The following is a 24,536-nucleotide window of genomic DNA, read 5'->3' as shown; positions in this document are numbered from 1 at the left end:
TGCCTGATTATTTAATTGAACATTATATTCCTTGTGTCTTTGTACTCTAACACCTCTTTGCACCCTATGAATTTATAGCTTAAAGGAAATAAACCGCATCCTTTGTCCTTTTATGGGAACTGGGCGGTACCTAAAGAGGCCACACCCCTTTGCACCAGACAGACTGAATCCCTCAGTCAGTTCCCGAGATTTCATATTCTTTTTGCATATTCCCTACCCCCTCCGTATGCTATTGGGTTCTTGGACTCCTCCCATCAGCCATCCGACCAATGCTGCATGTCAGCCCCTCCCCTGATCTCCTCCTTTCCCTTATCATCTTCCTTACTGTCCCCTTCTTCTCCCAGACAGACCCTGCCCTTTCCTTTCTGTCGCCCGGTCTGTGGATTTTGTTGTAGGTTCTGGGACTGCTGACAATGGGAAGCCTTCTCCACGGCCTGCAATGCTGACACCCCTCTCCCTCCTGCTGCGTATCATTGTGAGTACAATCTAGCTTATTTTTATCATGTCGCATTTATGCTTTCTCATCTTGTTTGTGCCGTGAGTCCTAAATAATACAAAGACTGGGATGAGATCAGATAAATAATTGATTACTGCATCTCATCCTGCTTCACATATTAAATGTTGTGATAGGATATTTGCTACACCCATCTGTCATCCAAAAGGAAAATCATTGTGTTTCAGCCTCGTTTTGAGCAACTGTTGCACTAAAACACTGCTGTGATTCTTTATGCTTCCTCCACCAGCCCACACACACTTCTCCATTTTAGCTCCCAGGCAGCCCGGCTAGGAGCAGGTGGGCATCTGTGCTGCAGTCTGGGCTGGGCTCTCACACATACATGCTCTTTTGTTTGGAGGATTAGTGAGCTGTGGTTGGTTTTCTGATCTGAATATATATATATATATATATATATATATGGTCTGTGTCGCTTGGGCAGCTAATGTGAGCCACATGTGTCAGCAGCGTATTGTTTGCTCATGTCATTCTGTGAGTCCTTGTACTGCAGCAACAGCCGATGCATCATTTTCACACCTCTGGCCAGGACTGATCAGATGCTCCAGTGGTTTCTTATCGATTGGTCTTTTGTTCTGGGATATCTTTGTTTGTAAATCGATCTCCAAAAGTCGCATGCCAGATGAATGCCGCTGCTGAATGTTGGTTTCCTGCACTGGGTCACAGGGAGGCTGCACACGGCCTTTGATGCTGTGCCTCATGGAAGATGCTTAGCAGGGTTACTTCAGGGTTTCACACAGTTTGTATAAATAGGCTTGGAGTCTTGGAGATTATGTACAGATTTGTTTAGGTAAACAGTCTTGCAGCATGTGTTACACACAAAGGTACTATGTTGAACGCAGCAGAATACTTTGAATTGTTTCATGACATCTTCCTACAACACTATTGTGCCATTGTAGGTGGCAAGGAAGATAGTTTAAATCTTGGCTAAGATGGAACTATATGCAGCTTTGTACATAGGCATGTGGTTGTAATGAAGATGTTGCTGATCCCTACTTGTTGTCAACAAACGTTTGGAGTGCACCCAGGCAAAAGAGAAGGCAGCTTGATAAAGTAAATCTCCAGTTAAATAAATGTATTGCCTGAACTGTTTTCTAATTTTTTTAAATGTACACCTATTTATTTTTTTAATTACTTCCTGGCCCATTTTCAGACTAGGAACTACATATTTATATTGACTTCAACCGATTGTATTCTGCTCATTATACTGTATGTAGTGTAGGTCTCACTAAATATTGATCAAAGCCAATTGTTAGACTGTAACTGTTCACTTTTAAAATGGATTTTCCAGAACCACATTTTTAGACTTGGCTATTTCACAAGTCAGCACTTTGACTGGTTGGGGGCATATTTTTAAGGTGTGTAATATATATATATAGCACAAGTATAACATAACCTCATAAAAAACGTTATCGCATCAAAGATGATCTGACATGCATAATGAGTATTAGATGGGAGTACATTTACAGTCCAAGCCATCCATCAGTCGATTTTAGGATTAAAGCTTCACCATCATTGCACAAGGATGTACAGGGTTGATACTTACCATCCTTATTTTTGAATGAACAATGTAGACAAAACATCTTAAAACCCACACGATGCAGTGCTTCCGGCCAAGACAAAATAACACATTTTCTTTTAAAGGTGTAACCTGTCAAACGTGACTGACAACCCTTTATTAATTATAGCTTGACTACTGAGTTATAAAAGACATTTGTGTCGCTCAACCAGTTCATCTTTCATAATGAACATCCATTTGTCATTGGCAATTATTTTTAGAACACAATGACTTCTGGGAATCAAATCATAGAGCAAACCAATGGCAGTGTATTCAGACAGGATAACATGTTAAATACTGTACATCCTGTCTCTACCTCGCTAGTCCTTACTGCAGGTGGATAAGGGGCTTGTGCACTGATGGACCTTTTTATAAACACCTGCAGTGCAAGTTGTGCCTACAGACTCCCTGCCTGCATGCTGCAATGCCTTCTGCAACTCTTTGTAAAAGTGGGAGGGACACAAATGTCTCCTGACTCCCTTTTGTGTCACTGTTGATTAAAAGCGCTGCTAAATAATGTGCTTGACATGATGTGGTCACTTTCTCTCATTAGGTGTCAGATCACATCAATCTAATTTCTGCAGACAAAGGTATATAATAGACCTCTTCAATGCTAGTCTTTTGAAGTAAATTAACCAATTGCGCAATTGGCATAGTTTCGTTATTATTTACTTGTTGTAATGCACGGACTTAGTCAGCAATGTTTGGCCAGACATTTTTCATATTTTAAGATGTATCCCATTTTTAAATACAAACACTGGGCCCAGTTGTGGATTAGATGAGCTCCATCAATAGAAAATGAACATGAAACAGCAGTTGCCCAAGTAGTTGTGTCTTATACATTAAGTCCACAGATATTTCCTTTCATCATGTGATCCCAACATCCACTCTGACAGAGGCTGATGCATTGAGACAGATGGAGTGTAAGGGGGGCTTGTTTTTTGTGTAGAATAATGATTGATGAGTCAAGCCAGGGGAGGCGTGTGGTGCAGTGGGTTGTGAGTTGGTATTCGGATCAGGAGGTCACAGGTTCAAACCCCACTGCAGTCAGCATGTCGTTGTGTCCCTGGGCAAGACACTTCACCCCAAATTGCTCCTGTGGGGATTGCCCACAGTATTGAGTATGTAAGTCGCTTTGGATAAAAAGCGTCTAACAAGTGACATGTAATGTAATGTAATGTAATCATAGAGCCAGGCACCTTCACTGGCCCCCAAAACAGCCACTTAACACCCAAAACACAGAAAGGTAATTTCAGAAATGGTATTCTACAGAGATTTTGTTCTCAGGTGTGTCTCTGCCTTGTTGCTCTAAAAGGCAAAAGGGTTATTTGGATACAAATGGGAAAATGAGTCACGCTTGACTGAATTAGATTTGATCATGATTCATTTTCATCTGTTTATTACTTTGCTACCTATGGGAAACATAAAAAGAAGCCACATTTGTAATGCTTTTTAGAGATGCAGTTAATGAATAGTAAATATTTCCCTCTTCTTCTCTCAGTGAAAACTATTTATTCGTTAGTATCTACATAGTTTAAAAAAATGTCACCAAATCAATTCTAATCGGGAGTTTATTCAAAATGAGATCTCTGCTCTTTCTGCTCATGCCGTGTATAGGCAGGAACAATTACTGCATGATGACACATGCGCAGCGACACAACAGATGTGGATGGAAACATAAACTTAAGTCTATATTTAAACCAAATCTTGACAGCACATCGTCCAGGGCCAACACTTCCTACTTCAGGTCACTAGACTTTAGCCCCTGTTTACCGGGACAGCACACAGCTGACTGCTGAAAGAAATGGTTGGAAAAGTCTTTAGTCGGAAGCTCTCTCTGCTGTGACACATAGCACATATCACAGCATTACTAAAACGATTTCCAAACAATGGTGCAGATAATCTAACACTGGTTCATACAAAATTGTAAACTGAAACATGAACTTAAACACCGAATGCTGTCTGAAGAAAAGGTGCTCACGTCTTACTCAAACATGGGAAAAGGAAGGGAAGGGGAAACCACTTTGTATAGCACTTGAAGTGCAAACATCCTGAGTAGTCACAGTTTCGTTCCTCAGGTTTCAGTGGGAGCCTATCACAATGATATGACTGTAGTAGACATGCAATGGACAGGGTATATATTTTCTACAGATTCTTATATAATAGGTCTCATAAATAATTAAAAGAAAAAACTATTGGTGAAGGAATTATTACATCATTGACTATTTGGGTTGAGTCTGGTTAGGAATTACTCATTCCGTCCAATGGTCACAAGACAAAAACATTTCTCTTTATTTTAATTTGAATAATTAGCAGAGAAATTGGCATCTCTAAGTTCAATACACGCAACTACAAAGTTAAGCAGCATTTTATGGGATAGATAAAGAGTATGGCAACCTTCCCTCAAGCTGACGATGCTAAGATAAATGTTTTCTCTGATTGTAAGCTCATGCCGCCCGAAATTCAATTAAACCGTTCATACTAGATGTGCCTGCCTTCAGGTGAAAGCCGTTTAGCACTTCTTATAGTCTCGTCTATAGACACACATTGCCAGTCCCTGCTTCACTGATGGTATAACAGCAGTGGGTAGTGTATTAGTTTGTGTAAGGTGTTTGCTTAAAGCCTTCAGATTTTAATGAACTTGCCCCGAGTCTGTGAGACACAGTAATCCAGATGGCAGACGGGACCTGACCCTACAGGAGGACATTAAGCCAATTACCTGTAATGCAGGGTGAGAGTGGCAAGCTTTGCAGTCAAACAGCTGATTGTAAGAACAACATTGATATTTGGTGGATGTTTTCACAGGCGTCATGTTCCAGTGTGACGGATACAGTACAGAGGAAAAACACAGTTGGAAGACTGACCTCATCTGTAGGAAGTGCTGATCATGCAGTTCCTGTGACAGAGCTTTGAAGAGGATGCAGTCACATGATTGCTTCAAACATGCCAGTACACTGCAGACGTAGGTCTCTGGTCTACTGGCAGTGTTACTGTATGTCTTATCAGAGCTATTATTAATCTAGCTGTCTACTGCCGTTTTATATTTAACAGTTTAAGGAAGATTTGACTGTACTATACATAACTATGATATGCTAGGCTACACTATTTTATAGAACATATGTATGACATGTGTTAAGTTCTATATCCAAACAATCTGCAATCAGAAATGATTTGAAGTATGTTCTTTTGTCTTTTTCTGTTTATAATTCAATACATTTTTGCTCCTATGATCCAGCTCTCCTTTAAGCACAAGCTAGACCCTGAGCTACTGTAAGGGAGAGACTGTTTTAAAGAAAGGTCCTTTTTCAGCCAAGAGGGGCTGCTGGAAGGCAGGGAGGAAGCGAGAGGGAGGGCGGGGGGCTGTTGCAATGCTAAAGGCTAAAGGCTAGCCAGCCGAAAAGGGAGGAGCCTGAGGGCTTTGGTTCCTCAAACTTCCTCCTGATGTCACCGTTCAGCTGCTGCAATTCAGAGTCCATGTGAAGGAAAGGCAGTGCAGGGAGGGGAGGGCTCTTAAAGGGGAGACAGAGCGCGTCGGGGATGGGCTGGCTGTTTGGACACTGAAAGGGCTCGACGGAGCTCCTTAGTCTATAGGCCATGTCGTCACTTGGCAAGAGCAACAATGCCTTAAACAATCCCCAGCTGCAAGACGTCTGTGGCTGAAATCTGGCCCTCTGATGCTATGAGTGCATCTATGTGGTTCGGAGAGAAGAGAAAAAGAGAGGACAATAGAGAGAGGGAACATAGATGAAGGGAGGGGAAGAGGGGTGAGCTGTGAGCAGATCTGGAATGCCATTGTTAGAGCCCACCGCTCTGAGTTGCAGCGAGGGAACAGCTGCCTCTGAGGCTCGCTCATGTGAGGCAGGCAGCCCAGTTCACTGTGGATTTTAGGCCCTTCTCCGACAGGTGGGGCCTGAACCTAGCGAGGTAAGAGTCAAGGGAAGGAACTAGTAGGAATTTGGGGAGTGGCGTTTCAAAGCTTCCTCTTCTTACTCTCAAAGAAAAGGGCCCTAGCTATTTTTGTTAGGGGTGTCAAAAGGCAGAGTGGGAAGCTTTAGCTAGCTGATGTGCAGGCCTGACAGTTAGCCTGATCCCAGGTCAGATTTAGAGAGAAGCTACTGTCTGTAGATAAAACCTAAAAGAGAAATTACAAACCCTGGAAAAATGAAAGGTGAGGTTTTACAGTACATGGAGCTGGTTAATGAGTTTATATTGCCTTCTAAGAAAAGGTTTGGGTGTCATAACTTATGGATCATGGCTACTAACTGGGATATTCACGACCAATCAATAGTGAGTCTTTCTCAGCGGAGTGGATATGTTTTTATCATGCATCTTTTAGATGTTTGGTGTCCTTTTGGTGTTTTGGATGGCATTACATAGGGTGTCCTTATTCTTGTGAACACATGTTTGTTTGATTGAATCCTTTATCAGATACATAAAACAAACAAACAAAATAAATAACCTATATAATTAATAAAGATAATATAGCTCAAGTTGTGGATTGGATTCCTGTTTTGCTGACATTGATTATTTATTATTGATTAGTGCTACAAAGTCATGCATAATCTATTTGTGGTCAATAGTAAGCTTTCTGAATGTTAACCCCATTCCCTTTTTAAATACCTCCTATTTGTTTAGATTATTTGTTTATAAAGTAGTGTATTAAAGATTTTCCTTTCGAAATAAGTCTGATTGACACAGAGGATATCTTACAGCAGCATTTTTGCTTTTGGTTTCAAAACAATGACTTGCTTTTGCCTCAGTTGTTACAGTAATTTAGCATAGCAGAGCTCCTCATCTCACAGATGATGCACAGACTTCCTTACATTTGTATTTAGGTGCCCCTCTTTTAAAACCCATCCATTTGTAATTTAATCTAGTAGTAGAAGTAGATCGCCTCTGATTGCACTCTCAAGGTTGTTGGAGGATGTTGCATGGCAGACATGACGACAAGAGCGGCATCCGAAAGTAAGTGAAATTGACAAAGGGCGAGTGGATACTGATACGCTCTCTCTACAATGTTGTGTCTCAGTTTCCTGTTAAAAATATGTCGTAGAAGACACAAGATCTCTGAGGGGAAAACATTGTAACAGCGAGCTTAATATATACCAATTTTGTAAAGAGAAATTGATCAAAAGTATTTGTACTGTTACAATAACCACAATTTAAAATCTTTACCAGACCAATGCATGACATATTATGGATTACATTAGATGAATACAGGATGATGCTATTTTGTAAAGAAGACGTATCAATCACATGACTGTTTTTGATGTTAATGTAATCCTTTATGTGTTTATGTACAATATGACAGATGTACAACATGTCATTGGCACACTGAGATAATCTGAGCTTGACCCAGTGATACAATTTCATGTAACAGCAACAACCATCTGAGAGCAACATACACTCATAACCCAGAATTTAACAAATGTTAAAAACAATAAAACAGAAGACACAGCGTATGGTAAAAATATTGGCAGGAATTATACTAGATACATTTCAGCCTTCATCATATTTATAAATACACACATACTACACTTTTAAGACCACTGCAAACGCAGACATGTTGGCTCCTAGACTGCATAGTTGTTCTGCCCCGTGGTGTTACATCACATAAATGTTTTCCTCCACTGCATTAGCTTCTAAGGGTTTGCATTTATAGAGTCAAACAACCTCTGGCTATGCGGGTGTTTGTGAAAAACGAAGCTCATCCTACTGACACAGTTTAATAAGCGAGGGAAAGCATAAAATCCTAGCAGATACAGTGCAGGATTTAGATGAGGTTTTTTATTAACAGCATTATGACTCATCCCTTCCTTTGCTCCCGCTGAGGGTAAGCAAACACGCCTCCTCACCCTGTTTGAGCATTTCCTTAAGGCTTTCTTGACCTTTCTCCTGTTTTTCTCTCCCTGTGTGCGCAGGTTAAGTGGTCCCTGATCACCCTTTGAATGTCTGTAACCATGGCCAAGCGTGAGACCGGCAGCACCAGCCCTGTGGTCCGGCAGATAGACAAGCAGTTCCTGGTCTGCAGCATCTGTTTGGACCATTATCACAACCCAAAGGTCCTGCCCTGCCTGCACACCTTCTGCGAGAAGTAAGCTTTAAACCAGTCAATCAAACTTTATTGGTACAACACATTTCATACAAAACAGCTCAAAGTGCTTTACAGGTGACTGACAAAGTAATACTGTAATATGAATATGACATTAGAAAGATACACAGTAAAACAATTGGTAACTAATAAAAAGCTACATTTAAATTTGAGACAGATTTAAACTTTTTTAGGACAAGATGAACTACGACGGATTTTTCTAATGTGCGAAACTCTGAAAATGATTACATAAAAACGAGTGCATCGTATTATTTTTGGTATTATTTTTGCCTGCAGTAAGTTATACAACGGTAATGCATTAAAAGGAAGATTTAAGACATTGTATGTATAATGGATAACATGGCCCAAAATCACACCACTTTTGCCAGCTTTTCTCTCATCATGGCTTCTGCTTGATGTAAGACACTAACCACTCTGAGCTGGCAGACAGTATTTATGGCAAGAAGCAGTTATTTCCACACATGGGACCGATAGTACAGTTATTAAAATCTTCATCTTCCTCTGCGTAGATGTCTACAGAACTACATCCCTCCCCAGTCTTTGACGCTGTCCTGTCCAGTGTGCAGACAGACCTCTATCTTGCCAGAGAAGGGTGTGGCAGCCCTGCAGAACAACTTCTTCATCACAAACCTAATGGAAGTGTTACAACGAGACCCAGAGTGCAGCCGACCTGAGGCCTGTAATGTCCTTGAGTCGGCCAGTGCAGCTACAGCCTGTCAGCCCCTCTCCTGCCCCAACCACGAGGGCAAGGTAAGCTAAAGCAAAAGGGCCAACAGTATTCAACAATCAGTCAGATCTATTAATATAAAAAATGTCTTCTTATGTAAGCAAATATGTTCATGAAAATATGATGGTTGGTGTTTCATGCTCCACTGCACCATCTGCAGGTGATGGAGTTTTACTGCGAGTCATGTGAAACAGCCATGTGTCTGGAGTGCACAGAAGGGGAACATCGGGAACATGTGACAGTTCCTCTGAGGGATGTGCTGGAACAGCATAAGTCAGCGCTAAAGAATCAGCTGGATGCTGTGCGCAACAGGTACGATTTTCATTCCAATGAATTATGTGATTGCATTTGGTAGATCTCGGTAGTAATGGAAAATGTGAAGCATGCTAATTTGAAATGTTATCTTTTTTCTGGCAGACTACCTCAGCTGACGGCTGCCATTGACCTTGTAAGTGTGATCTCCAAGCAGCTTACTGAGCGGAAAAATGAGGCAGCGACTGAAATCAGTAACACTTTTGACGAGCTGGAGAAGGCCTTACACCAACGCAAGACTGCCCTCATTACAGAGGTGGAAAACATCTGCAGCACCAAGCAGAAGGTCTGCGGTCTTTCTGATGATTCTTTTTTTTTGTAAACATCACATTTTAGTACAATCACAACTGACTATCTCCCTGTGTCTCTTTGGACACTTTCAGGTGCTTCAAGCCCAGCTGACGTCTTTGCTTCAGGGCAAAGAGAACATCCAGAGCAGCTGCAACTTCACAGAGCAGGCCCTGAGCCATGGCAGCGCCACGGAGGTCCTGCTGGTCCAGAAGCAGATGGGTGAGCGGGTCAGTGCCCTGGCAAGACACACCTTTCCTGAGCATCCTCACGAGAATGGACATCTGGAGTGCCAGGTAGAGACGGATGGACTGAAGCGCTCCATTCAGAACCTGGGAGTCCTCATCACCACGGGGACTGTAGGCCACACGAGTGTCGCCACCGGGGAAGGCCTGCGACATGCACTGGTCGGCCAGCACACTTCTGTCACAGTCACCACTAAAGACAAGGATGCAGAACTAGTGAAGACTGGTAATGCCGCTCTGAGGGCGGAGATCATCTCTGCAGATGGAGCGTGCACTGAAGCGGAGGTTACGGACAACAAGAACGGCACCTACGAGGTTGGATACACCATCCGCTCAGAGGGAGAGTTCACCTTCTCTTTGCTGCTGTACGAACAGCCTGTGAGGGGTAGTCCGTACCGCCTGCGTGCCGTCAAGCCGTCCGATGTCCTGCAGTCACCAGACGATGTGAAGAGAAGAGTGAAGTCCCCGAGCGGGGGAGGGGGTCATGTTCGGCAGAAGGCTGTGCGCAGACCCTCCAGCATGTACAGCACCACCAAGAAAAAGGAAAACCCAATAGAGGATGAGCTGATCTACAGAGTGGGTGGGTGATGAAACTGGCTGGATGTTAATTATGGGTACTGTCGACTTAACTGTGGGATGTTTTCCTCTAGAGCACACAGTTATATATCTTGATGATTGATGTACCTGATGATGCAGTATTTAATTTAAGATCTCTTTTGTAGCAACATAATTGTTCCTTTGTCTTTCACACCAAACAAAAACGAAATATTTCTACGAAGTATTGTTAGCAAATTACAGCAGAATTTAAGCCTGGTGTATTTTTGATATGACAGGAACAAGAGGGCGAGATAAAGGAGAATTTACCAACCTACAAGGCATCTCTACCGCCAGCAATGGACGGATTGTGGTGGCAGACAGCAACAACCAGTGTATACAGGTCAGTGTCGAAATAAAAATGGAATTCATCTTTTTTTTTCATATCGTTGCATCGATTAACTTAGTCTTGTGTCTTATCAGTCGGAGAAAAATAATTATTTATTTTATTTTTATTATCATACCTTTTACCTCACTGTCTCTTAAACCTGTTAAAATGTTATATTTTTTTTGCATATACCTGTAAAGTTCTTAACATCTTATCTGAGGGGAATTTCTTGTTCATTTTTAACTTGTGATGTATGCCATTTTGTAAAGCACTTTGAGCGGCATGTGTTGTATGAAAAGTGCTATATAAATAAAGATTTATTATTAAATTGTTCAGGCTTTGGAGTAATAGAAAATTCTCTTTTTCTAGGTATTCTCAAATGATGGCCAGTTCAAGATGAGGTTTGGGGTCAGAGGTCGTTCACCGGGGCAGCTGCAGCGCCCCACAGGGGTCACAGTGGACGTCAACGGTGACATAATTGTGGCTGATTACGACAACAGATGGATTAGCATCTTCTCCTCAGATGGAAAGTTCAAGGTAAATGGTCTCAGCCAAGAAGAACTGCACACACCTCACACACACTTCACAACTGTTTCTCTGGATGACTCAAGTTTCCCTGTGGCTCTCGCAGAGCAAAATCGGGGCTGGGAGATTGATGGGACCGAAGGGCGTGGCTGTGGATAAGAACGGACATATCATCACGGTTGATAATAAGGCCTGCTGTGTCTTCATATTTCAATCAAATGGGAAGCTGGTGACAAAGTTCGGAGCCAGAGGAACATCAGACCGACACTTTGCAGGTACTGTCTAAATGTATTAAAAAATGGTATTATCATTGAATCGATCTTCTTGCAGGAAGAAAATATGTACACCAAATGGGCCAGAATGACAGATTTCCTTCATGCTTTATACTCTAAAGCAGGGGTGTCAAACTCAATTTCATCGCGGGCCACATTAGAATTATGGTTGCACCGAAAGGGCCGGTGGCAACTTTAAGACTATATAAATATACATAGATAAATATACAATAATGTATTATTTTACACTATTGCCTTTTCATTGGATTATAATTTATTATCAGATAGGGTAATAACTTCATAATTAACTACGTCTGAAATCAGAAGTCTAGAGAAAATAATTGCTAGTCTCTTCATTGCGCATGTCACAATATGAGATGCATTGTGGGACATGTAGTTTATGGGCAACGTTCTCCTGTAAAGCGGCACATAACATTATAATAAACTCATATTCTTTGTAAGCTCTTGCAGGGCCACATAAAATGAAGTTGCGGGCCGGATTTGGCCCCCGGGCCTTGAGTTTGACACCCCTGCTCTAAAGGAATGTCGATTTGAAGTATCATTTATTAAGAAGCATGTTTTTTATCCTCCTTTTATTTTTAGACTTAATCTAATGTTGGCATGTATAGCTGCTTGTTTAATTATTTTGTTTAATAATTATAGCCATTGTCCCACAGGTATTGATTCTTTATATTGCATTGATGATCTTATACTGTTAACCTGCACCTGATCATCACGGTACAAGGCAGAGCTGCAAAGAGGCAAAAGTTCATAATGCACACTAATGCATGGAAATAATGTGAAGATTTTCTCCCCGTCTTTTGCTTTTCACTATAATGCTTGGGAGAAAAATCACGTCTTGATAGGATTTGCTTGCATTACTGAAGTCCCTCATTTTTACTGCTTCAGTTGTTGACCGCAGTATTTCAGTTGGAAATCACCCGTTCTTTCAATTTAATTTCTCACTTGGACTTTTTTCTTTCCTTTTAGAAAAAAGTGGTGCAAACATTGCACTGGAACAAAAGCTTAGTAAATCTGGCCCTGTTTTCAGTAAGTAATGAAGTCACTGTGAATGTAAACTATTCTATATTCTTTGTACGTGTTTATGCTCTGTGGTTTCTCACGTGTTGTCCCACGTCATCTGTGTGTCCTGTGTGTCCTGTAGTCCAAAAATAGTGGGGAACATCCTGTTGTATAGCAGTGGATGACTCATCGTTTTTCTCTTTACCTCTCGTTCTTCTCTGCTGCTTTCAGGTCCTCACTTTGTGGCTGTGAATAACAAAAATGAAATTGTGGTAACAGACTTTCACAACCATTCAGTCAAGGTAAGGCTTGTTGCAAGTATGTACGTATATTAAAATGACTATATTTGAATCAAGTTTACCTCCAAAGGAATACAGCAAACCTTTTCCTGAGTTCACATCACTTGTGCTGTGTTGATTTCTATTATTTGTCCCTTTTTCTTTTGTATATATTTGTGATATGTGTCACAGCAGTGTAATCTTTTACACATTCCTTCCTGTGTAATTTCTCCTGCAGGTTTACAATGCAGATGGGGAGTTCCTGTTTAAATTTGGCTCCCATGGGGAGGGGAATGGCCAGTTTAATGCTCCAACGGGCGTGGCTGTGGATGCCAATGGAAATATCATCGTGGCTGATTGGGGCAACAGTCGGATCCAGGTTAGTTTAAGGAAAAACTTTTCTCATTTACGTCAGAGACCGACCTTGTAAGTATATAACTAACCTTTCCTTTGTGCTGTGTAACCAACCAGGTGTTTGACAGCTCAGGGTCCTTCCTGTCCTACATCAACACGACAGCGGACCCTCTTTATGGCCCACAGGGCTTGTCCCTCACCTCTGATGGTCATGTGGCAGTGGCAGACTCTGGGAACCACTGCTTCAAGGTCTACCGCTACCTACAGTAGAAACCTGACACCGCCATCTTCACCACAGCAAGCACTGACAACGACACAACCAATGTATTCCACAGGGTGCAATGACCTTTCCAATGCAGTCTTTTGATGGGCACATCAGCTGTTCTCCTGGATATAATGAAGTGTCTGAGTTTACCCTCCTTTTGATGTGTATTGAAGGTTGTTTTTGAAGTTGGATAATGTAGCATCCTTGGGACAAGTAATGGACACAAAGCTATAAACAGTTTTAGAGAACTTTCAAAAGCTTTTTTTTGTCTTGTACGCTGTTGATGGTATTATTACACAACACTTTATTTGAGACCGGGCAGGGTAGGATATGGAGTGAAGTATTAAATGAGCCATAACTTGTTCAATTGCATGACCTTTTATTTTCGATCTTAATGCCTAGCCAACAACACAGTGTACACATCGGTTGCTTTTCTCATAAACTAGTTAATGCTTACAGTACAATTTTTAAAACAGCGCTACGCTTCTCCAGTAAGGAAATATATAAAATGTTTCATTTACTCACGACTCACATAAAGATATCTCCACCATCCGTGCATTGATTTGCTGTATGTAATGTATATACATAAATGTATATTGTGTATATTAGATCACTCCGTATGTATGTGCTATGATTTTGAAATACACAGCCTTTTGGTTATACAGAGAACAGCAGTCAAGGATTCTAAACGTGTTTATGGCAGCTGTTAAAAAAGTGTGCTTTCTAAACATACCCAGCACATGCTTAAATGAAGTGTCATATTTATTGCTAATGTAAGCAGCACAATATTTGTTTTTGTTAATATCTATTGTTTTAAAAGGGGAAAAAAAACAAAATAGGGGAAAAAAAGGCTATTTATTTTATTTTATACACTAGCTCAGCATTTAAAAATTATTTTTCTATATTGATGTGATTTTTTTTCTTCTTTAGAGCTTCATACTTTCTGTAAAAAAGGACATTTAATCTTAAATCAGGAGTCAGTATCTCCACATATTTGGAACATTTTGATAGTGTTATTGTACACGAGCGTCTCTCTTTTCAAAACTACAAACCCATCTTTGTTTTCGTTTTGTTCAAGGATTTCTAAGTTTCCCCGTCTTAAATATGGGCTAATAGATAGATATTGTTTTGCCTTTATTTATTAAAGTCCTAACGGTTACAAACCAGAAATGAAACACATATCTCAGGAAATCCATCCGAATTAGATTAGCATGCCAATGGAAAAACGTCAATACTACAATTTATTTCTTTATTGTTGATCAGCTTTAAAGAGAGACATTGGCAGCTTTGAGATAAAACTGTTATTCTGTGCACATATACTTTGGATCCAAGACCACAACAATGAATGGGATGGAATATGAACCCCGTTTTACAGTGGGCTTTCACATAGGAACCAGTTACAACTATGAATGATAGTTTATTAGATGGCATTTGCCAGCAAACTCATCCACGCTTTAGAAAACACTCGCCTATTATAATAAAACGCTTTTAGATCTGAGTTTCTGCCTGCACTAGCCATGATTTTCAAGTAGAAACCTGTACCAGTAGAGCTGTTGGTGCTCTTACTCCCCCTAGTGTTCATTCTGTGTAATGTCATGAGAACATCTGGTGCCACAGCAGAATAGAGACCATGGTGCAGGAAAAACGCAACTTCCTGGTCTGAAATAATTACCCACAGCACTGTGCTAAACACTCACACACCAACATTCACAATCCCAAGTGTCGAGACTTTCAGACCTACAGGATGTGACCTGATTTCACCTGTTGAGACAACCAGGAAGCTGCTGTTTCCGTGCACCTGATCTGTTGTTTGACTTGTTGCCAAGCAGAAGCCCAGACATCTTTCAAGAGTCGAAGGCTCCACCTTTTCAGATGTTTCTGAAACATTTTACCCTATGCTGTGTCACACCAATACAAACTGTTGTGTTTTCTTTATGAATATGCACTGGTAATAAAAGCACATGGTTTACTGACTCGTTGTATGACTGATGCTTGACTTGCACGGAGCAAATTTGGATGTTTCTAAATGTGCTTGTAAAACTAAAGTGAACTAGGTTAAGTAAGCACTATTTAAAATGTTTTAAATTCTAAAGATAACATCAATTGCACTTCAAATTGAATGCATTATTCAAGGATGTAGCTAAAAACGAATTTCATCCCCTGCCGCGTAAACTATATAACACAACATTTTATAAACATTCTAAACAATACTGTCTGTTAAGTAGATAGTCACATGATGCAGATGATATTTACAGAACAGTTGCAGTTGTTTGATTAAGTAATAATTGTTGAAAAGGTCATATTGATTATTGCATTTCTGATTGTTCTTTACCTTTTTGCACCATGGAAATAATACAGATCTAGGTACATTATGATATGGTGTGGGATTTCCATGTTGGGGGGTTTAAGGTATAGATATATTTATAGATTTCTATACAGCCTTTTTTTTAAACAATGTTTTAAGAAAATGTTGTATCTATTACAAATAAATGGGATAATTGTTCAAAGAAGCTTCATGCGTTTCATGTGTTTAATCAAAAAACAGAACTTCTTGAAAAATTATTTTATTTGCAGACCATGCTGTGCTTCTGGTCTATGTTACAAATACTTACATCACATACAGTATGCATTTGTGTTAACAGTAACCATTCCCAATACATCCAAATGGTATATTTATAAGTAATACATAAGTATATACATACATGTGCATAAACAAACTCAGGACGCACTCAAAGCATTAGAATGGAATAAAAGAACCGCAGTACATTGATACAGTGTCAAACCTAGATACGTAAGCAAATGTAAAATGTGCACTGAAAATAATCATACTTGGGGTAAACATTTCATGAAGGTATGATTTCACAGGTTGCATAGAATTGTATTCAATTTCAAAATAAAATTGCAAATAAACTTTTTATAGAGTAGTGATTAGAGTCTATCAAAGGATATACAGTAGTATGAGGTAATCAGGTGTTATGGCAATCCTGTGCCTGCATCTGGAAAACTAAAACGTATACATAACCTGTATATGTTTATTGTACATTGAAATCTGAATTACATTACAATTAGAATTTGAGAATAATAGGTTCAAACTAAATCATAAAGGGAGAGGTAAGGATATTATGATTTGTTTCTGCACTAAATGACAAGCACACAAAATAAATATATTTCAAAGTGATTGATAGGGGGGAGGACAGCAGTTCTGAATGTATGATGATGAGTCAAGGTAAAACATTTAATTCCCTTTAAGGATATTGACTAATTGTGTTGTTGTGTAAATGGATTTAAAAAAAAATGTAATAGTTTAGAGTGAAAATGGTTCCTGTTGGAGAAAGTGGATCTGGAACCGCTATTATAGTTATAGTTGCAGACCAGCTGTCTTGAAAGTCAAATCATTACTACAGACTCTAACAGTTTTACTTTTCCTTTTTGATTTAGTGCCTAGTGTCAATTACAAGTTTTAAAGATAATACTAAATATTAGAGGGGAGTTAAAATGTGGCCATTGATAAATACTGTTGTTCAGGGGATACAGTGTAAAAAACACACTAATGGAAATACAGTAGACACATTTGCAACAACTCCATTCAAATCAGCATTTTGACTTATTTTTACGATAAAAAAACAAAAGAAAATGAAATGCATGCTAAATCATGAACACAACAAACACATGTGAAACATTGTTTTTCACTTTGATGTCTTACTGATCATCACACAGGACAAATCATAACGTACAACATAAAACCTCATAATGATGTGATCTCTTAGGCACGCACTGAATCTAAGGACAAATCATTATCTATAAGAACAGACAGGTTCAACCAGTGTAAGCAGACTGTGGACAGTGTCTTGATGCAGAAAATCAAACATACAAAGCCTGCTGTTAACAACTGCATTATTTGTTATATCCACCATCTCTTGACCTGCTCAGTAAAACACCAATTGCCATCCAAGTTAAGAGGCATCTTCTGTAGCACCTTTGGAAACGTAAAAACACCTTTTTGGGATCACGTGGCATAAAAAAGCAAATCAATAAGTGAGTGCTGAAAACTCCATTAGAACCTTAAAACAGCCGCTAACAAAGTCCGTCTCTAAGTGAGTGTCCCAACCATTTCCCAGTTGTGGAAGTGATGCAGTATTTCAAGTAGATTTCTGAATAGAATCAAAGCTCTTGTATGTTGTGTTGCTTCACACACAATCTTCAATCTTTTATCTAAATGTGAGGCACTTGCAAAAGAAAAATATTAACGGTAACTCTCTATCATCAGTCTGTTAGACCTCTGAGCTGTCACTGATGGCTTGTGTCATCATGGGCTCTGCGCTGCTGGACTTCTTCGGTACATCTTTCTTCACTCGCTTGGACCGCACCAGTAGCACCACGACGATAATGATGAGCACCGTGAGGAGCAGCCCCACAAAGACCCCAATGATCAACACTAGTCCGTCATCACTGTTGTCCTTCTGGTTGAGTTCACGTGGGATGATCCCTTTGGTGAAGATCTCTCTCTCTGGGCTCGTCCTCTTCTGGCTGCTGCGATCCAGCGCGATGTGGAGGATGTTGGTGCCGCGGTTGTTACTCTGACCAATGTCTTCTATTACGTCTGGCACATCGTTGGCTGATCTTCTTGCTCGATGTTGACCCTTTGGAAGTAGACTTGTTTGCTGGCTCATTACATGGTACTCAAGGCTTCTCTTACCTATACCACGGTTAGCGTTATTCCGAGAACGGATAGTGTAGATGGTGTGAATGAACCATTCCCTCCCTGCAGACACCTGAAGAGAGTAACAGTTATAGTTAGAAAATATTATATACTTTCGATTTTCAGAAAATCTGCTGTTTTCTTTATCCTTAACTAATACAAGAAAAACACCATGATATACTTTTACCACTGTTAAAAATGCAGCTGCTGTCAGTGATGCTTGTTTGTTGTGGCATTTTTTCCGTACCAGTTTATATCTAGCCAACTTATTATGCCACCTCAAACTCAATGTGTGCCTTGTACAGTTACTGTAGAATAGAGTTGAAGAACAAAACCTTTTCAGCCATTGGAAAAAACTAATCTTTTTAAATAATACCCTTTCCATCATTGTCAAAATATAAGTTAAACACAGCCATAATTAGTGTGCTCAGTATGTGTGTAATGTTTTTATTTGTTTATGTTTGTTTCAATCTCATTTCATCTCATTGTGTTATAAATATCTAAAGCGTCTATAAGCTCTTTAGCGTTACTTAGACAAGTTTAACAAGCTTGTTGTTAACAAGATCTGTGTTTGGTTTTATATTTTTAGTTTCTACTGGATTGCTGAATTGCAATAAGGTTTACACGCAGATTGTCAGGTCATTGACTTTTTCTCTCTCGCCTTGATAAGAAAACAAAGTGAAAAGTCAGAGAAAAACAAACATCTTTTAAGGTTACTTGCTATGACCCTTGAACAGTATACATACTTCTTATATTGCTCTTTTCACTTGCTCTTTACACAGCAGGATGCCAAAAATGTAAATTCCAGCACAAACATAACACAAACTAGGATGCATTAAGGATTTGAGAATAAGGACGCGGGTGTGTGTGCTGAATGTGTTTGTAGTGCTTAACATTCATACTGACCTGGAAGAGAGCTGAGGAATCTATTCTGAAACCATCTGACCCAGGTTGTCTCACTAGAGCTAAAGCGCCGGGGTCATCCACCGCAAGGAAGGTGTTGAAAGCTACATTACCAAATGAGCGGGCCTGGGTCTCTGGCTGGGCCTTGTCCTGGGGTGAAGGATGAAACAGGAGAGAATATTTAGATTAAAATGGACACAAAGCCTGTGTGATAGGGCTGCTCGATTATGGCAAAAATCATAATCTCGATTATTTGGGTCAATAATTGATATCACGATTATTAAAAACGATTACCCATGTACTTTGAAAACATCAATGTATTGAAAAAATTGTTTAACAGTATGTTTTTAACAGTTGATTACCCTGAACTTTAAGTATAATTCAACTGAAAAAAAACAAAAAAAAACGTTTAATTTCGAATATGTTGTTTTCATAATCGTTGCAAGCTAAAATCATAATTGTGATTAAAATACGATTAACCTCTTAAGCCCGAAGGTCCCCCCAGTGGACCCCTCCCACCGTTTTTTTTACGAGACTATGTCTCAGGGCTTCTTAACATTTATGAAACTATTAATGTTTCATACCCTTTTAAAGGTAAGAAACTCCGCTAACTGACAATAAGAACATTTGTCAGCTAAAAAAAACACAAGAGTAATACCAAGCCTTTGAATTAGCATTGAGCGAAAAAATGCTAACTAATGCTAACGCTTTTTTACACAGAACTCACGGTAGAAATGCCCTTATTACTATCTTAACTGCACAAACAAGATATACGATTTAAAGCTGAGACTCCACAGATTCCACACATGTAATGTCATCACTGTCCGACCTCGAATTCCTGGAGCTATCAGCCAGAAAAGAGAAAGTAAACAACATCCGGTTTCAAAAATATTACAATAATTACGTCTTACCTTTTTTGATTTGTAATCAAAAGTTGTGTTCAACGGAATAAAAACGCCGCTCAAGGTTAATCCAATGTCTTTGTGTCACGTATACATTTTTACTGATAATCCATCATCATATTTATGGCAATATACTGGGTATAAAGTTTTGCCGTCCAGGCTTGTACTTTCAGATATGTTTCGTTTGCTTCTCTATTACGTCCGCAATGGTAATGTTTACGTGGATTTGGGAACTGCCCATCGATTCTATTGGATGTAATGGTTAAGAAAAACGTGTAAATCACCCAAATCGACCAATGGGTTCCAGAGATATGGTCCTGCATAAAGTATAAAGAATGCCAGCCAGCTTAAGTACATTACGTAGGAGACTTTACTTATTGTTTACTACGTAAGGAAGCAGGACCCAGAACGCACGGAGCAAGGAGCGGACAGCAGATAACGGAATTGCAGTTGTATTGCTTATAGATTATCAGAACATTTCAAAGGGGACACAGCCACATTGGATATTAACCTATGGATTAACTACATCATCGTTTTTATCGTTTTAATGCCATTGAAGACCAGTTTAGACCAGACAAAGAGGAAGGTAAGCCATGTTAGCCTAACGCATTAGCGCTAGCACCACTTGTTTTGATGTACGTTTTTGTTTATTAACGTCGCGAGTTTGTATCTTTCAGTGTTGAGGTGGGCACCATTAGATTCTGTGTCTTTACGATCATAAACAATGTGTTGGATGTGCAGCTAGGATAAGTAATAAGGGAGCTAGGAGTGATTTTCGGTGCAGTAATAGGTTAGCATGTTTCGCTCGGGGCTAATTCAGAGGCTCAGAGGATAACAGAGTAGGCCTATGTTTTTTGTTTTTTTTCACAACAGTTGTATTTGGATGGAATGAATACCTATAGTGATAATTCAAAGTAATACAATTATTTTTACAGTGAAAAAGTTCAAATGGAACTGATGGTTCCCAAATTACCCAGAGGTGAGTCCGCTTGGACTTTATTTTTCTAAACCTCTCTAAAAAGGTCAAATGTCACTTGTTTTGCATCAATCTTGATACAGGGTACTTATTATATGTTATAGTTTGGATTCCTAAAGCTTTTAGTCTACTAGCCCATCATTCAAGGGTGGTTTTCACTATAAGTAATGTTTTTTTTTTAGGCGGACATTATAATTTACATGTTTTACTGTGTTCCATCTGAATTTACTTTAAAATAAAAACATCTATATTGATTCTGACACTTCTACATCCAACTCACAGATGTAACCTTGCTTTGAGAGAAAATATTATTAATTTACCCCTTTTAGAAGTGAAGATATAGTCTTTGTTGTGTTAGTGGCATTTTCGAGCCTGAAACCTGAAAAACAGGCTCAGGGCTTAAGAGGTTAATTGAACTGCCCTACTGTGTGAAATGAATATGATGATATAATGTTTATACTTACAATTATCTTGAATCTATAGAGAAGAGAGGGAGCATCCGCCAGACAGCCAAACTCAAAGTTGCCGGGGTTGTATTTAGGGACATATCCATCAGCTCCAGTACACAGGAACACTTTCTCTATGTTACAGATGAAGGAGTCGCCCAAGTTCTGCACTGGATCCACCATTACTCGGCCGTAAATTGTATCACCTAAAGGAAAGATAAATACAAAATGTTATCACTGCAAAAAGCCTGTATATTAAAAGTTGTACTGGAGCAAGTTCTCTGGAATGATTTTACTTTGAGAATAACATTCAAACGCCAGCAAAAATGACTCTCTCATTCTTGGCAAGAGGAGCTTTCCACACTAACTTGGAAAGCAGCTTGATGTTGTTGGACAAATTTAAATCCAGCTCATTAGCTTGTTTGTAGAAAATACATGAAAGTGGTCAAAAGGACACTTCACGGATGACTCATTTTCCTTCAAATGTATGCTGTTTGGTCAGATAGGGAACATTTTTGCTAAATCAACAGAAATATTCATCACACAGGGATTCTAGTTTGATCTGTAGAATGATCTACACGTCCAAGGAGCAGTGTAATGCATTTTCAGTCGTTTTTACTACTTTTTGTTTATGTGTTTTATAATCCACAAGCTATCAAAAGTATGTTATGACTACATGTTATGCCTTACCCTGGGAGAAGGCAGTATCACTCTCCTGTCCAAAGCCCATGGAGCCGTCGGAAAGCCAGAGCGTCCGCTTTGAGAGTAAGATCATCTGTGTGTTCAGACTGAACTCAGCAGCCACCGGGTCGCTAACCTAGAAGCACAAACACACACACAAGCCATGTTAGAGACAAAGCCAAGCAACGCTTCTTTCTTCCATCATTGTCAGTGGGATACTTTTGTTTTTGTTTCATTTTACATTTTTTGGTAAGACAGTAAAATATATTTTAAGACTTTGGTCTTTGATAAACTTTGACGCCAATTTGTTAGTATATCTGGGCTGAGAGCATTAATTATTTGTTTGGGTGGTTAGATTTTGGCATCATAATGTGTAGCTGGACACATGGCTCTCCATGTGCCTCTGAATATATTAAAAATAACGATGTTGATTATGTATGCGTAACGGAGAAGAGTTGCAGTTTTACGAGCACTTAATTTAATTTAATTTGTATTTGTCCCGCTCATGGTACGCAAAACCAAATGTACAATAATTGCCACAAAACATGACTCTACCATTGAGCGAAAAGGAGCAGGGAGAAGAATACAATCTTATGTGACCTGCCCTTTTCTAAAAAAAACAAATAAATACAAATAGATGGTCTGCCCTTCATAATAATTATAATTTATTTATTTTTTTTTCACAGCCAAACATAACAGTATCTTAGGATACTAAGAGAAACATACACAAAATAATACTTATTTCCCACTTGACGGTTAACGGAAAGAAACAAAACAACACCAAAACATCACATGTATAAGGAAAAGAAAAGAAAAGTGCAACACCCTCATCTGAGTCCTACTGTAGAAGAAGGTGGAAAGCGACGCATGATGATAATAATAACAATAACAACAATAACAATGGCAATGGGACCCGCAAATACAGAGGAGACATCACATCAAAGACATCAAAAACATGAAGGACCAGAGTACATCGATTTATTCACATCCTGCTTCATATAGTCCCATCTTTCTTAATTTATACAACTTCTTTAACTGAAAAATACATATACAATTCTTTAGATCCTTGTGTTGAGAATTCCACAATTGTACACCAACCACCGAAATACACATTTGTTTAAGAGTAGTCCTTGCATATGGATGCTTAAAATTAAATTTCCTTCTGTGGTCTTCCTTGTCTGATCCAAAAACAAACAACTGTTGTAAACATGCTGGTAACATTCTGCTTGTTGCATTACTGATAATGTCTGCAGCTCTATGTCTTTGAGTTTCAAGAGTCCTGATTTAAAAAACAGTCTGTTGGTGTGTTCCCTTGAGTCAGCTTCATGAATTATTCGTACTGCCCTTTTCTGTAATATTGACAATGGCTTTATGTTGCTCATATATGTGTTGCCCCACACTTCTATACAATAAATGAAAAATGGCAAAATGAGTGAACAGTACAACATCCTCAATGCCTTGTAATCTAGCAAATACTTTGCCTTGTTTAGAACAGAAATATTCCTAGACACTTTGGTTTTAACATGTGCTATGTGTGATTTCCATGTCAGGTTTTCATCCAGCGTCACACCTAAGAATTGAAATTCAGAAACCCTTTCAATAAAAACTCCATCAATGGACAGTGAAATGTTTTCATCTTTTTTTCTATTAGCAAAAACCATAAACTTCGTTTTATTCAAATTTAGGGTTAACTTATTTTCATCAAACCATCTTTTAAGTTTGACCATTTCATGTCCAATACACTTTGCTAAAATGTTTAAATCATCTCCTGAACAAAATAAATTTGTGTCGTCTGCAAACAACACAAATTACAATAATGTTGACGTTTCACATATGTCATTGATGTACAAAATAAAAAGTTTAGGCCCTAAAACCGAGCCCTGCGGGACACCACATTATATGTTCATACACTCCGATGTACTACCAGCAAATTCTACATATTGTTGTCTGTTATCTAAATAACTTTTTAACCAATCTAGAACTACTCCTCTCACTATCTATGTAATTTCGAAATTAATAGGTAATGGTCTATGGTGTCAAATGCCTTTTTTAAGTCAATAAATACACCTATTGTGTATTTCTTTCTTTTTATAGCTGTTGTATATTTCTTCTGTTATTTTCATTAAAGCTAAAGCTGTAGATCAATTTTTCCTAAATCCATACTGACTCTCACTCAATAACTCATTTTTTTCAATACAATTATCAAATTTTTGGACAAACAATTTCTCAAGGACCTTTGAAAATTGTGAAAGCAAGGACACTGGTCTGTAGTTGACCAGTGTCAAGTGTGTCAGGAAAGTGTGTCAGGAAAACAGATAAAAATGGCTTAATAGGAGTCTAGAGATGTGGTTTACAGGAAGCAATGAATATTGGAGTATGCATAAATTGATAAATTCAATCATGATGTCAGGTCTTTTTGTTATTAACCAATTCTCCTTATTTCATTTATTCCTGTCAGCCAACCCTCTAAGTTTCATAGGAAGGCCTTTAAATGCTCAGTATTTGAAGTAGTTTAGATTCCACTGCACCTAATAAAA

At 39.1% G+C, this 24,536-nt stretch overlaps 2 protein-coding genes across 4 annotated transcripts in view; one reads left to right on the top strand and one right to left on the bottom strand.

Annotated features, from left to right (window-relative positions):
* The first annotated feature begins 320 nt into the window (after positions 1–320).
* Positions 321–15,365, top strand: LOC117540456 (tripartite motif-containing protein 3-like). 3 transcript variants are annotated; one of them, XM_034207153.1, is made up of 13 exons: positions 321–475; positions 7,991–8,163; positions 8,691–8,931; positions 9,069–9,220; positions 9,326–9,506; positions 9,604–10,333; positions 10,587–10,690; positions 11,045–11,212; positions 11,307–11,475; positions 12,463–12,522; positions 12,727–12,797; positions 13,012–13,152; positions 13,245–15,365. In XM_034207153.1, exons 2-13 carry the CDS (start codon positions 8,018–8,020, stop codon positions 13,395–13,397), a joined length of 2,316 nt encoding a protein of 771 aa, XP_034063044.1. In that variant the 5' UTR covers positions 321–475; positions 7,991–8,017; the 3' UTR covers positions 13,398–15,365. The 3 variants fall into 3 exon arrangements, with proteins under 3 accessions (XP_034063044.1, XP_034063046.1, XP_034063045.1); XM_034207155.1 differs by lacking the exon at positions 321–475 and adding an exon at positions 5,629–5,993; XM_034207154.1 differs by lacking the exon at positions 321–475 and adding an exon at positions 7,016–7,034.
* A 575-nt stretch (positions 15,366–15,940) lies between these two features.
* The window catches only part of frem2b (FRAS1 related extracellular matrix 2b), a 58,004-nt gene continuing 49,408 nt past the window's right edge, over positions 15,941–24,536 (bottom strand). Inside the window, 4 exon segments of the mRNA XM_034207118.1 lie at positions 15,941–18,164; positions 18,998–19,144; positions 21,337–21,524; positions 22,009–22,135. Coding sequence (XP_034063009.1) covers positions 17,664–18,164; positions 18,998–19,144; positions 21,337–21,524; positions 22,009–22,135 — 963 coding nt within the window. The 3' untranslated portion in view covers positions 15,941–17,663.

This window comes from Gymnodraco acuticeps, unplaced genomic scaffold (genome assembly GCF_902827175.1).
Source record: "Gymnodraco acuticeps unplaced genomic scaffold, fGymAcu1.1, whole genome shotgun sequence".
Taxonomy (NCBI): domain Eukaryota; kingdom Metazoa; phylum Chordata; class Actinopteri; order Perciformes; family Bathydraconidae; genus Gymnodraco; species Gymnodraco acuticeps.
The sequence above is the reverse complement of the archived record's forward strand: the minus strand, read 5'-3'. Positions and strand labels throughout refer to the sequence as shown.